This window comes from Micromys minutus (assembly GCF_963924665.1).
Source record: "Micromys minutus genome assembly, chromosome: 1".
NCBI lineage: Eukaryota > Metazoa > Chordata > Mammalia > Rodentia > Muridae > Micromys > Micromys minutus.
The window spans coordinates 75,011,292-75,026,960 of NC_137969.1; the positions used below are offsets into that span (position 1 = coordinate 75,011,292).

Genomic DNA, 15,669 nt, shown 5'->3' on the forward strand with positions numbered 1-15,669 from the left:
ACGAGATGGAAGAGTGTGGTGAAGCCTGAGCCACCAGGAGCCTTGGAAGTCAGATAGAGATGCTGGGACCATATCTATCACATGTTAGAATTCCCAGTGCATTTAAAAAATAGATTAAAAATAGACTTTTCAATTTATTGAAAATAGAGGATTTTCTCACATAATAGATCCCAATTACGGTTTCCTCTGCCTCTGCTCTTCTCAGATCCTCCCGAGGTCCCCTCCATCTAGATCTACTTCTTTCCAGTCTCTCCTTAGAAAAAATAGGCTTCTAAGAGATAACACCAAATCGTTAACAGCAACAACAAAAATAAAGTAGAATAAGATGAAACAAAATGATCACATCTAAGTTGGAAAAGACAACTCAACAGAAGGGAAACAGCCCAAGTAAAGAACAAGAAACAGAAACCCACTCTCTCTCACACTCAGGCGTCCCATAAAAACCACTGAACAGGAAGCCCTAATGTAGATGCAGAGGCCTCGTCACAGCCCCGTGCGGGGCCTGGGCTTGCTGCTCCAGTCTCTGTAAGTTTGTGTGAGCTTTGCTCGTGTTGATATTAAGGGTGTTTCCTCGGTGTCCTGCACCTACTTTGGCTCTTGTGCTCTTCCCACTCCTCTTTCTCATCATTCCCTGAGCCTTGGGGGGAAAGATTTGATGGGGACATTTTGTTTAGGGCTGAGTGTTCCAAGATCTCTCACTTTCTGTGCCTTGTCTGGCTGTGGTCTCTGTGTTTGTTCCCATCTGCTGCAGGAGGGAGCTTTTCTGGTGATGGCTGAGCAAGGCGCTGATCTATGAGTATAGCAGAATGTCATTTAGAGTCATTTTATCACAACATTTGGGGCAGTTTTTGTTTGTTTTTGTTTTAGACCAATAGCATTTGATTTTATCCTTGGTCCCTGGCCTAGCACTTTTTTTCCTAATAAGTGTCACCTAAGAGCTCTAAAACCAGATGGACAGACAGATACTATTATTCCAGCTTTCCTTTACCTATGTATTTTTGGACAGGTATTTTGGGTAGAGTACATCAGACCTAACTGGGAAGAAATTGAGTAGATAATAGAACTAAAATAGTGTAGAAACAATACAACACTAAGACTCAGGACAATGTTCCAACAAAAATCTGTGACAGCATTGTACACCCCATTAGCTATTACTAAGCGGAATATGTCATAGCATTCTTCACTGAATAACTGACTGTTTTAAATTCAAATTTTAATAAGAGAGTAAAATCTTAGATGCTTCTGTAATAAATGTCTGCTAATCATCTTGAAATTCAGTACAAATCTTGTCTTGACCAAATGTTCTATTAAAATGACCGCCGAGTCATCCCGTGCTCCTGCAGGTGATTGGATCTAGGATCCTCTTCACACATCAAAATCTGCAGGTGTTTACTACTTATGTATGCAGTATCATGTATGCTTGTACCCTATCCAGACACTCCCACACACTTTAAACCGTGTCTGCATTAATATTCATTAACTTTTCTAAATAGATTTAGACACTGTTGTTTCGGGGAATAATTACAAGGGAAAAAAACCTCTGTATATTCAAGAGAAATGTGCATTTAAGAAGATCTTTCCTTCTGTTGTTTGAATATATGGGTGTGTAATGTTCTGAAATGAAGAAAAAAGTTATATAGTATGGAATTAGAGTATATATGCTAAGATAATATAAGGCATAATAAAAGCAGTGAAAGTTGTAGCCGCGAATCTGTCAATGCTAAAATGAAGGGGGTTGGATACAAACACATTGATGAACCTTGGCATTATTGCTCAAAACCACACTGAAATAATTCTTCTTAATTCAAGAAACCATGGGGATAAAAAAAGTTGCAGTGATTGGTGCAGGGGTCAGCGGACTAGGCGCCATTAAGTGCTGTTTGGAGGAGGGACTAGAACCTACCTGTTTTGAAAAGAGGAGTGACATCGGAGGACTGTGGAAATATGAGGTAATTTTATAAATATTTTCAGAACATAACATTATTTGTGTTTATGGGAGTTGCTTCTATCCAACTCAGAAATAAAACTCGGAGAACATAAATTGTCCCTTAAGTGTACTTTTCAAATTAGTGATAAATCTTTCAATAAATTTGAAATGTCTCATGGGACATACACAGTCCTATTTGATTTTGTGTTCCTGACAACCCCACATATAATGTTTAGGATATTGATACACAAATTTTGCCTAAGAGCTCTGAAACTCAAAGAGCAGGCAAACAGCTTTTCTGCCTCCAACAAACTTGTTCTTAGTTGTGACACTTTCTTCTGTATTGCAAATTGTCCTATATGTTGTTTTGTGTTGTTTATTAGATACTGGGGAAACATGTCCCTACCGAGAAAGGTGTACTTGCTTACAAAGTCATGTATAGTCACTTAAAGGATTGGGCCGATGGGGCCTATCTCAGTGTCTGCAGGAGTTAGAAGGGTGAATGGGAGTCTTAACTTGGGGGTGTTTGACTGAAACATGATATAAGACCATTAAGAGCAGTTCTTATTAATTCCTCGCTTTTATCTCGTTGTTGTTATTATTATTTCTTTATATTTTAATGTATTTTAAGCCCAAATCATGTAAGCATCTTATTCTCTAATACATTCTCTTAAACAAAATTCCCTCAGTTGTGAGACAGATTTTTGCCCATTGGTAGTTTGTTTGTGTTGTTTTTCTAATGTTACTTGGCTTGTGTTATGTGCATTCTTGGCACCTGTTAACTCTTTTCTGGTCTAAAATAATCATTGCTACTACAGAATCAGGCACTACAAATAGAATCATATAAATGAAACCCCAATTAGTAAATGAGTCTACTGGTCTCATCCCACTGAATACCATCACAAAACCAGAGAACAAAGGTATAACTTTTCAATGAAAAGCAGACCAAGCCCCTCAGTTCTCATTCTCTATCACATTCCCGAATCCAAGGGTCAATTTGTTTCCTTTAGGAGACATCAAAAAGTGAAAATCTCGGGATATACAAATCTTTAACTTGCAATACATCCAAGGAGATGACAGCCTTCAGCGACTATCCCATCCCTGACCACTACCCCAACTTCATGCACAACTCCAAAATGATGGAGTATCTCAGGATGTATGCCAGTCACTTCGGGCTCATGAAACACATCCAGTTCCAGGTAAGGAGTAAAACCCACCCACCACCTGCATGTTGCTCAAGGCAAAGTCCACACACAGCCAGCTGGGCACAGTTTCAGCCTGCATTACCCACCTGGATCTCCCCCGAGCTCACCAGTGTTTGTCTTATCTACCCACCATATGAACCCAAATTCTAATCTTTCATTCATTTTGTAAAGTAAATATATACAGATCCTAGGAAATAAAGCCAATGCCATAACGCGCTTTAATGAGCTGTGGCATTTGGGAAGTGATCATTTTTGGAACTTTATATGCACACAATTGCTAACCACCTAAGAGTCATGTGTTAGAGCTACTTAACAGAGTTCTACATGGAAAATAAAGGATAAAAGTGGACTAGAGCTCAGGCTTGTTCTTTGTTTCCTAGACAAAGGTGTGCAGTATAAAGAAACGCCCTGATTTTTCATCCTCTGGTCAATGGGACGTGGTGGTAGAGGCCAAGGGGACACAGAAAACCTACATTTTTGATGGGATAATGGTTTGCAGTGGTCACTACGCTGAGAAGCACTTTCCTTTAAAAGACTTTGAAGGTATTTCTCTAATGTGTGTGTGTGTGAGGGGGGAGGGAGGGAGGAAGAGAGAGAGAGAGAGAGAGAGAGAGAGAGAGAGAGAGAGAGAGAGAGAGCTAGAGAGAGAGAGAGAGAGAGAGAGAGAGAGAGAGAGAGAGAGAGAGAGAGAGAGAGAGAGAGAATCTTAGAATTCTGAATATCTTGATGCCTCTGCTGCCATAGGCACTGGAGAGCAAGCAGTGTTTATATAGAGAAGACATAAGAGGGGGCATCATAAGTTCATAGAACAGTCAGGAAATATCTAACAACAGAAGTAAAGACATAACTGAAAACCAGAGTTCCTCAGACAAACTAAGTCCAAGCAAGACTTTCATGAACGAGAAAACAGTGGAGGAAAGCCAGTAGATAGGTAATCCTGGAAAGAGCTCAGAGGTTGGACCACACTTGGAGTGCCTAGGAGAAGCATATTAGAGTTAATGGAAAAGCATTTCTCTCTCTCTCTCTCTCTCTCTCTCTCTCTCTCTCTCTCTCTCTCTGTGTGTGTGTGTGTGTGTGTGTGTGTGTGTGTGTGTGTGTGTGTGTGTGTGCTTGTATGTGTGTGTGCGCGCGCATGTGCGTGTGCTCACGAACATTTGCACACGTGTGCATGCACATGTGCATTCATGCTCACCCATGTATGCATATACATGCAAGAGAAACAAATATATAATCAGTCCTGCAGATATGTAAAACATTAATAGGGGAAGATGGTTGAATCAGAAGCACCAGGAATAAAGACTTTAAACAGTCCATTTTGGAGACAATGATGATGAACCCTGAACAAAACAGCAGAAGTAGGATTTGTGAAGATATTTTAGAAGTCTTTGGAACACTCAATGAATGAATGACAGATTATGCATCATGGGATTTTACAGTTTATGGCAATTATAATTTTCAAAGTGTCACTTTTCTGGAATGTCTTGACACTTGTAGTAGCCCATGCTCATGTTTTTGAGAGTAATGAGTGACCACTAGCCAGATGTCGCTGGAGAGCAGATAATACAGAAAGGCCACAAAATTAAGATGCTTCCTTTGTAAAATATTCAGCACACTTAGAAAACACAGTAAGAGCACATAAAGAATCTCACCAGTAACTTGATATTAACTATATACTAGCATCTCAGATTATCCTGGGTTATATAAAATACAGACATGAAACCACTACCATTCTCAGTGCTTCTGGGCTCTCAGGACTTTAAAACTGAATGTGTGGCTAGCATTTGGTTCCTTCTGAATAACACCAGTACTTTGCTAAAAAGTTGTGGATGTTCAAAGAGTTATGAAGTGTGAAGAAACAGTCTCATATCTTTGAGTAGAAAATTTAAAAAAAAATACAATGACACTCTAAAGTGACAAAGAGTTAACACACAGAGTAAATCTTAAAAGGACATTTTTATCAAATACTTTAAAAGCTCTGCTCTGATTTTGGTCTTGGCCATATAGTCACTGCTGTTGAATGCTTTGTTCCTTGGAGGACAATATTCTGTGATAGTTGTATAAAGTCTAAGTGCAAAAAAGAGAACGAGATAACATAAACTTCAAGTTTAGGAATGAAATTAACCAAGTGATGTTTGCCACTTCTGCTGTGACTTGAGGGATTAATTCTTCCTTTGCAGGAATAAAGGAGTTCCAAGGCAGCTGTCTCCACAGCGGGGAGTACAAGCACCCGGGAAATTTTGTGGGGAAGAGAGTGGCTGTGATTGGCATTGGGAATTCTGGAGTAGATATGGCAAGCGAAATCAGCAGGGTTGCTCAACAGGTTTGGTGTCATATCCTGATTTTGCTCTTAGGTGTAACTTTGATACCTGCAGAGACTGTGATTCTAGAATCCCTCTGACTTTAGCAGCCATATCTGGGTTGCAAGGGCGTGTTTTTCTGCTGACTAAATATGAAGAAGAGAGCACAGAATTCCAAAGAAGCAATACTCCTGGTCCATAATGCACTGGTCTATGGGAAGAAGCAATCCAACAAAAGTCAGAAAAGTTAAAATAAATTACAGGTAGCTAAATGAGAAATGGCAGAATGAAGTGAATCTTACAGAAGATACTGTTTTCATATTAGAAATGAAGTTTAAAGAGCAGTTGATGTATAGAAATCTGAGTATTTAAAATATACTATTGGTCTGTATTCAACCATTTCCCAAGGATTGTGAGCAAACAAATTTTGCTGCAGGGACTGTTGCTGACTCCTAAAGAGCACGGAAGGGCATTCACACAAGTTGACAAGGACATCACACTAGTGATTGTAACATCCATAAAAAATACTTTCTTTTCAAGGTCTCTGTTAAATAACACACAATAGACCAAAATATTTATCAAGAGATATTTTTTTTTCACTGCAAACATTTTGTTAGGGTTTTTCCAGTTGTGAAAGTGAGTGAATTTCACTATGATTTCTCTACCTGATTTTTGTTTTGATCCCAAACATTTTATTCATGTGCTTCTCCATCTCTTGGCAATTTCAACTGAAAGAGCTCATGTGGAATCTGAATACTAGCTTCTAACACTCAATGCAATGTGGGGTTTCTCTATGTTTTGGGACCTCAGATACTCCAGACATTTAGTATAGCGGAAGCAAACGTCACAAGGCTAGTAGGTCCGTGACAAACATTAAGTTAATTGAAATGACTTTCAGTAAGTGGATCTTCTACATTGTTGTTGGTCGTGTCTTTATATATTTCATTCTTTTTAAAAATTGTTTTATTTATTTACATTCTAAATGTTTCCCCAATTTCCAGTCATCCTACCAATAGTTCTTCACCCCATATTCCCTCCCTTTTTTCTATGAGAGAGTACTCCACATCCCCAGCCCCACTCCCACCTTCCCAACCCCCACCCCTTCTCCCCAGCTCTCCCCACACCCACCCACCACTCAACTCCCACCTACACACACATGGATCTCCCTTTCCTGGGGCAATAAGTCTCTGCAGTATTAGGTACATCCTTTCCCACCTAGGCTCAATTAGGGGCAGAGAAAAGAAGGCAAGGGGAACAAAGCAATGTGAGAAGTTAATTCCATTACTTGAAAACTTAAAACCTAAAACAAACAAAATACCAGCCAACAGCAAAAACCTCTGAGGATCTGGTTAGCAGCTAAATACTCACAAGACCACCATTCCTCTCTTGAAGGTTTTACTCAGCACAAGACAAGGGACGTGGATATGGAATCGAGTTTGGGACCATGGGTACCCCATGGACGCCTCACTCTTCACTCGTTATAATAGAGCTGTCCAAAAGGTCTTCCCCAGATTCCTGATCAACAGACATATGGAGAAGAAGTTAAATTTGAGGTTTAACCATGCCAATTACGGACTGAGACCCCAACACAGGTAAAGTTGAAATTTTGAAGCAGACAATATTTTTGAGTAACTGAACTAGGCAAGTCAATTAAATATGTAATCTATAAGTACCTAAATGGGAGTATCAATACCATTAATTCCACATGGCATTTGATTTTATGGAGAATATTTAAATTATTTCTTTCCTACTGAAGTTTCTTTATGGTCCCATTAATGTAGTGATCCTCGACCTCCCTAACGCTGTGACAGGTTTTTGTGTCATGGTGGCTGACTCTCAACCATGAAACTATTTTTGTTGCTACTTCAAAACTTTAATTTTGCTATTATTATGAATCTTTATGCAAATACCCGGTATGCAGGGTATCTGATATGTCACCCCTAGGAGGGGCGGTTGTAACCCACAGATCGAGAACCACTGCATTGAGACCAGAGAGTTGTACAGATGGGGAAGGAAAACTTCAAAACCTTGACTTATTTGAAATTCATGCCACTCACTCCTGCTTTCTCACCATCCTCTGTGAGCTACTGTGTGTTCACTCTCTACATTAAGAACTCCGATTGCACGCTTACCTTCAAACCCACCATCGACCGAGACCACGCACTATCCATATACAGCAATCTCATGCCCTTTGACCCCTTCGCCTGCACTGACTTTTGTCTTATCCCATTTGTGTGACTACCAGCCTCATCCAAGGCAGCCCTTAACACTGAAAATTGCAATGTTTATAGACAACTTTCTAAAACTCATTCTGTACTTGAGAATCCTTAGCTTTCTTTTTTTTCACCTCACACAACACCAGCCAGTTCTCAGGTCCTATCCAGTCCTCTGATCCCATATCTGCCTTCCCTGTTTCTTATGACTTTGTGAGCACTTTCCCTCTGCTGCTTCTGCTTCTGGTTCAGCATCTGTGTCTGCATCTTCTATTTCTCCTCCTTTTCCTTCCGCTCCTTCTCCATTCTCCCCTCTCCTCTTCCTCTCTCTCATCTCCCTTCTTCTTTCTCTTCTCTTCCTTTCTTATTCCCTTCTTCTTCCCCTCCTCCTCTTCTTTCTCCTCCACTATCTCCTCCTCCTCCTTCTCTTCCTCCTTTTCCTCCTCCTCTTCCTCCTCTTCCTCCTTCTTCTTCCCACCATAAGACTTGGTATCACCCATATATCTACTCTTGGTCCCATTTCCTTTTAATCCTAAGTAGCTCACCATATTAAAATTTCAAATCCTATGGATGGAGAGATGGCTCAGTGGGTAAGGGTACCTGCTCCCAACCCTGATGACCAGAACTTGATTCCTAGAATCTACATGACAGTGAGAGAGAACTGACTCCCACAAGTTACTCTCTGACCTCCACACAGGCACTGCAACATGCTTAATAGGCACACATATAAATAAATAAAAATAAATAAATAAATAAAATTGTTTAATTCCAGGAAAATATAATAAAGGTTTGAATTAATGAAAACAGAAAATCAATATTAATAGATATCTGGAAGTATGCAAACTTAGTTTTGTTCTGAACCAAGGTAATTTGTATAACTTCAATCCTTTTTAGGGAGGAATTATTCAGAATCTATAAGACATGTTTAATAATATTGCTTTTGTACTAATAAACTGACAGAAGAATGTGACGCCCTGATACTAATTCATAACTCAAACCTTCAATTGAAATTGACCAAAGGTCGCAGTGTCACTGGTCACAAACATTCTCACACAAGAGTTATTCTTAAATGTTACAGATGTACCTTCTAGGTCTTTAAAAATATTAGCAGCCTTATTTATAATAACCAGAAGCTGGAAAGAACCCAGATGTCCTTCAACAGAGGAATAGATACAGAAAGTGTGGTACATTTACACAATGGAGTACTACTCAGCTATTAGAAACAATGACTTTATGAAATTCCTAGGCAAATGGAAGGAATTAGAGAATATCGTGAGTAAAGTAACCCAGGCACAAAAGAACACACATGGTATGTACTCACTGATAATTAGATACTAGCCCCAGAAAGCTCTGAATACCCACAAAACAACTCACAGATCTTATGAAGCTCAAAAAGAAGGAAGGCCCAAATGTGGAAGCCCCAGTCCTTCTTAGAAAAAAGAAAAAAAAAAATCATGTATGCATCATCTATTATTATGTAACAAATTTTATGAGCTATGTTAATATTTTATAAAATAAATAAATTAAAAAAATATTAGCAACCGTCGCTAGCAGGATAGTTCAGCAAGTAAAGGCACTGGCCACCAAGCCTGAAACTGGAACCCACACGGTAGAAAGAGAGAATCATTTCCACAAGTTGTCTTCTGACCTCCACATCTTCACAAGTACACACTCATGCACACACACACACACACACACACACACACACACACACACACATCACTAAATAAATAAATGTAATAAATCAAGAAATGAAAAAAAAGAAAAAAAATCAAGAAATGAATAAACTACTAATTACTAATTAATGTCAACTGACTTACATTGTATCAATAGTAAATAAATACAGCAAAATTAACACACATTTAATCCAATCACTTGGGAGGGAAAGGCAGGCAGACTTCTATCAGTTAAAAAGAAGCCTGAGCAACAAAGGGAGCTCCAGGCCAGCCAGGGCTACACAGAGAGTTTCTGACTCAATAATGACTAACACACCTTATTCCTTGAAAAATATTATTATCTAAAGACATTTAATATGTATTAACAAATCTGATCTGGTATTATAACATTCCTTACAGTTCTACAATTAGGAAAATTACATCAAAATGTTTCATGACTTGTCCAAGGTCTTCTTCTGGGTAAGAGACTAAACAAGTATCACGGTTCAGTTCTAAACCAGACAAGCAGTTCTTACTAATGATCTATATTGCCTTCCAAGAGCAGAATAAAAATTGTTGAAGCTATGCAACATTTTCCATAGCTTTTGCCTATGCGACTACATTTCTATTAAGAAGTTATATACTTATCTCTTGACACACAGAATTTCTGACCAGAGAACAGTTCTCAGTGATGACCTGCCAATTTGCATCATGACTGGAAAAGTGAAGATAAAACCAAATGTTAAAGCGTTCACCTCAACAACGGCCATCTTTGAGGATGGAACCGAGGAGAACATAGACGTGGTCATCTTTGCCACAGGCTATACATTGTCATTCCCTTTCTTGAGTGATGACTCAGAAATCCTAGACAGCCAGTACTCCATGTTTAAATATGTCTTCCCTCCTGAGCTAGAGAAGCCAACTCTAGCTTTCATTGGAATCCTCCAGCCAGCAGGAGCTATCATTCCCACATCTGAGCTCCAAAGCCGATGGGCTGTGCGTGTGTTCACAGGTATGTACTTGTCTTCCCATGAATATAGATATTATACATATTCTCTGTTATTTAAAAGTAACACAGAGGTCTATATTTCTGTTGATTTCTCTCATTCTAATAAATTATCTGAAATTTCTGCCTTGGGTTCCTCAGAAGGTTGATACTTCATTTTTAAGTGAATTCTATTAAAACTGAAAACACAGAGTATGAAAATTTTGAAACTAAGAAAATCATAATAAGTGTATGGTTTGATGTAACTGTCCACTTGTCTGTTTCTTTTTAGCAGAAAACTAATTTGGAGTAAGGTTTTATGGACACAGAAATGATGGTCTAAAGTAGGAAAACAAACAAGAGATGAACCACCTGGGACACATTTCAGAAATGTAGTAATCAACTCCACGTGGGTGGTTCATATTCTCAATATGTTTCCCAAATAATTACCCAAAGTGATGAGTCTAAGCAAAACACATTTGCCAGTAGAATAAAATCAAGGCCAATATGGGAGGAAATTGCCTGGCAGTGTCTGAGATTGAATCACATACAACCTTCACCTCAAGGCTCCAAATAAACCTGACCAAGTTTTCTGTACTTCATTTAATGAGCAGTCAGGATTCTTCCTCATGAGGACTATTCCTCCTCAGAGTCTGACACACTGACGGATGTCCTTGCTAAGACCTCAGCATTCGTTGATATGGCGATTCCCTGTGTGGGATTTAAAAATGTATCCATGGTGAAGTGGAAATAGTGACTCCTGCAACTTCTCTAATGCCAATTATTTTCTGAAGTTTCAGGTGAACCCATTTGATGCTTATTCAAAGCTCTACAGTATAGCTCTATGTTTCTGTTTTCTGTATTTTCCTGATGAATATATTGTCTTTGCTGACTTCCATTAGATGGATAATGATAATGACCATATGAGAAAATAGTTACACAATTTTCTTACACTGTTTCTTGTACTTCAGGTCTTCTCTTTATATCAAATTGTCTTTTGGTAAAGCAAATTTATCCAAAAAAACTATTTTAATATAATATATGCACACAAAAGCACATAAATCATGCACTGAACAATTTTCACAAATCAAATACACATACAACTATTCAACTACAAGGTAGATTAAAAACAAATGGAATAACTAAAAATTCAGAAACTCCCTCTTCATGAATTTTTAGCCTCACCTTTCTCCACTATCACCAAAGAAAACAATGCTCATTTCTGATACTTTCAGGCAGTTATAATCTTTTTTCTTTGTGCAAATCCAATCATAGATTATATGAATCCTGGGAACAGGACAGTTCAAGCAGAAAGTGGAGAGTTATGGGTGGAGAAAACAAGTGGGTGGAGAAAGGCTTGGCCAAAATGAAATGTGCACAAGAAAGATAAATGGGAACTTCTAGTCTCACCACGAGTTAAAATATAGTGGGGTGGGTAGTAGAACATAACAATCTGAAGGAACTGAAGGAGGAATGCTGGGAGACTATTCACTGTGTGATGTCTGGCTTCCTCTTAACACAATATTGTCAAATGAATCCTTGTTTTACAGTCATTTTTTTCATTTAATATATAGCACTCCATATTCTTATCCACTCAATCTATAAATATGGAATATATGTATACATATGTATACACATATGTGCATATAAATGCATATATTTATACATACAATTTATTTTATACTAATGGACACTTGGAATTATTATGAAAACTGATACATGGATAAGAACACACATGTATTTCACTGAGTGTGTTCCTTTTCATTTGTTCTATTCGTAGAAGAACGAGTGATGTTTTACAATGTATGTATACAAGTACATTAGCAATTTAAAGTGCTACATGAACTTTCAATTCTCCAGTTCTGTTCCTTTCATGTTTTGCACACTCCTGTTTGAAACATCTGAGGAGACTTGTGTGTTTGTCATATTTTTGAAGATACTAATACCATTTGACACCTGTTGAAGCCACAAGGCATACAGTCTCTGAGCATCATGTCTGCTCCTCTTGGTCTTGTCTGTCATGCATAATTTAACCTTCTGTGTGTTGTATCTTCTTTGTCCATGACACATCCATACATACACAATTTCCATCTGCAATTACTTACTCTCCTTTCAATGTTGTAGTTGTCTCAGTTCAGTGTCTTTTCCATCAGTGTATACTTTTTGGAGCCACAATGAAAACAAAGGGCTGTTCTCAACTCAAAGGACAGAAAAGATGCATCTGGGATGTAAGCACAATACTAGTCAATGTTCAAATACATGAAACTTTGAGTCAGGACCCAGTTTGGGTTGAGGACCACTGAAAGACAATAAGAAATATCTTGAAGGCATTCATTGTGTCCAGGGGTGCTGAGGATACATATAAACACTGTTTATATATTTAAATACATATATCCCATAAATGACACCCTGGGCATAGTGGCATAAAAGAAATTAACTTCCTTTAGAATTTTTAAACATGAAGCTTTGATGATTTTAGAGAGGTCTGATAATTTCATTCTATTTAAAACCCATGATTTTCGTTTATGTGTGTACCTTGGTCCTCATGTCAACCCTCCAATGTTTATATATTGTTTTCTCAGGACTACAAAAGTTGCCCTCAAGGAGAGCCATGATGGCCGACATCAACAGAAAGAAGCAAACAATGGCCAAAGGGTACGGAGACTAATTTTCTGTTAAAATACATAAAACTCGTTCAGAGGGAAATAATTGATTTTTGCTTTTTATATAGTTAGCACCTACTTGAACCCTAATATAATAGTTTTAGTTCAGTGACATCATGTAGACATTTTTCACATGGGTCTAATTATGGAAACTAAATCTGACATGATATGTTAAGTAACCATAGAACACCAAATCTACACAATAAGTAGAATATCAATTCACTGTGGAAATAAGAATAGAGGTTTAAAAAACCCTAAACCTGTACTACCAGATACACCACTTCTTAGTATCTACCCAAAGACTCTAGGCCAATACATCATGGAATCAAACTGCATATCGGTAGGTATTGCCACCCCTAGCTACAGTAGCTAGGTTAGAGACAGGATGCAGGTGTCCAGAAGAATAAAGTGAAAATGTGTATTATGTTCACAATAGAGTCTTTAGCCCTAATCAAGAAGAAGGTATGCCATTTGAAAGAATCTAGACATAAATGAGGAAGGTGTTATATTGAACTTTTCTCTCATTTGTTGGTACAAGACAGTGCCGATTTATACAATCGTGTGTGCTAGCAGTATGGAAATAGGAACAAAGTAATCTGGGTAACTAGAGGAAACAATAGGGTGAGAAAGGAAAGGTAGGAAGGTCAGGGGTTGTGTTCTCAAAATACATCATATGCTTGCATGAAAGTTCTCTTAGGTAGCCTTGTGTTTGTTCTTTTTTAAAAAAATAATTTTTAAAAAAACAGAGCAAAGAAGTGTGCACCATACCCAAAAAATAGCCATCTGCAACTTTTCTCTTTGTCATCTGGTTAATCTGGTTTCTCTTCTGTTCCTTCTTGGTATTCCCTAAGCCTTAGAGGGGTGATCCAAATACCCTGCTTAGGGTTGAGCGCTTAGGCATTGCTTGCTCTCCAGGAGTCATGAATTCACCACTTGTTACAAAGAGAAACTGCTCCGTCAAAGCTGAGAGTAGCGGTATTTGTCTAATACACAAATATTTAGAAGACAGTTTGGAGTCACACAGGTATAACTACAAAGTAGTAAATTCTCTCCTATCACCTCGAAACTCTTCACTCAAGGAGTTAGGACTGGATTGATAGGAGGAGGCATGCATTTCCTCCAGTGGAGCAGGCCTCAGATCCAATCAGAGGGTGGTTGGTTGCTCCCTTACCAGTCTTGTTGCTGCTGTGCAGGTGGACAGGGCTTGCCTGGTAGGTTGGTACTGACAGTCGCTAAGGTTCACAGCTAGGTGAGTTCAATGATGACCATTCCTCCCCCTAGCCCACCAATTTGGTCATAAATGCTTTAGTACTGCTTTACTTAGCCTTATTAAATTTATTACTAACTTTCTTGGATACTTTTATTTACTTTTTATGATGTTTATCTAGAATGATACAAATTTATCTTCTCTCAACATTGTGAAAAGTTCTAATTTTTTTTTTAATTGAGGCACTTCCTATTTGTGTTTCTTTTACCCAGGGATAACTTAACAGAGTGTTTTCTTGTTTGATATCCTTTTGTTTTGAGATAAGGCTTCATGTCATAGCTTAAACTAGCCTTGAACTCACTGCATAGCCCAGACTGACCTTGAACTTATCGTGATTATTTTTCCTTGACCTCCTGAGTCCTGGGACTACCACTATGGGCCATTATGCCTGCTTGCAAAGGGGCTTTTAATTCTCAATTATTTGAAAAATTACAAAAAAGTAGATAGTAACTTATAGTTATCTATGAATATCCAAAGGAAGAATTGTATACAGAATTAGTACACGAAGAAGGTAGTTTATGCAGTTTGGAATCATGAAGCAAGCAATGGAGTTTCATACACTGTGACTTACATACTCCTTGGTAATGTAATTCATACGATGGAACTGGATTCTGTATCTACAAGGAAAATCCAGACGTAAGATGTCATTCCTTTTTACATATGCCAGTAACTCTGCTGGTTATGTGGGGACTTTAAAATCCTCAGAGATTTACATCATGTGTTAAGAGATCATGGTGTGCCTAAGGGAGTTGAGGAAAATATATTAAATTAAGATCTGAAAAGTGTAAAACATCAAAGAAGCAAATAAATGCAAATTGTACTAGAAACTCTAGGACAATGGTGACTGAAATCTGATGCTTGCTGTGTTTTGTTCCCACTTCAGCTCTACAAAAAGTTTCAACCACTCTCGCCGAGTACAGTTCATCGACTACATGGATGAAATTGCTTCTGAGATAGGTGTCAAACCCAACCTAGTCTCTTTCCTCTTCTGGGATGCAAAGCTGGCCAAGGAAATTTTCTGTGGTCCTTGCACCTCCTACCAATACCGTCTACAGGGGCCAAGGAAATGGGCCGGGGCTCGGACAGCCATCCTCACTCAGAGAGAAAGGATGCTCAAGCCCCTGAGAACCCGTGTGCTCAAAAGCTCTCGGGCTTCCATGTCTCCTCTTTTCTGGATCAGAAGTGTTTGTGTTGTGGTTTTTTTCTTTATTTCTATATTAGTTATCATGCATATCAAAAGTCACTAACCTCATATTGACCCAGATGTATATGCAGCTAGAAAGTAAACTATTCTCAATTAAGCCATATATCTTAAGATCAGTAGGCATAAGGGGAAACATGTTTATTAAGCAATTTTTACAACTGGATTTTCAAATGCACACAGAAGTACTCAAACAATGACTTAATAAGGAGAGGTTGAGAAGGTCTGTTTATTAGCATTTTATTGCAAATGTAAC

General features: G+C 38.3%; 1 protein-coding gene across 1 annotated transcript; it reads left to right on the forward strand.

The window, feature by feature from the left end:
• Positions 1 to 1,814: 1,814 nt before the first annotated feature.
• Positions 1,815 to 15,459, forward strand: LOC308433869 (flavin-containing monooxygenase 5-like; the record flags this gene model as incomplete). Its single annotated transcript, XM_080933992.1, has 8 exons — positions 1,815 to 1,949; positions 2,938 to 3,126; positions 3,513 to 3,675; positions 5,310 to 5,452; positions 6,822 to 7,021; positions 9,960 to 10,309; positions 12,865 to 12,937; positions 15,096 to 15,459. The coding sequence occupies 8 exons, from the start codon at positions 1,815 to 1,817 to the stop codon at positions 15,457 to 15,459; spliced, it is 1,617 nt and encodes a 538-aa protein (XP_080790118.1).
• Positions 15,460 to 15,669: the final 210 nt, after the last annotated feature.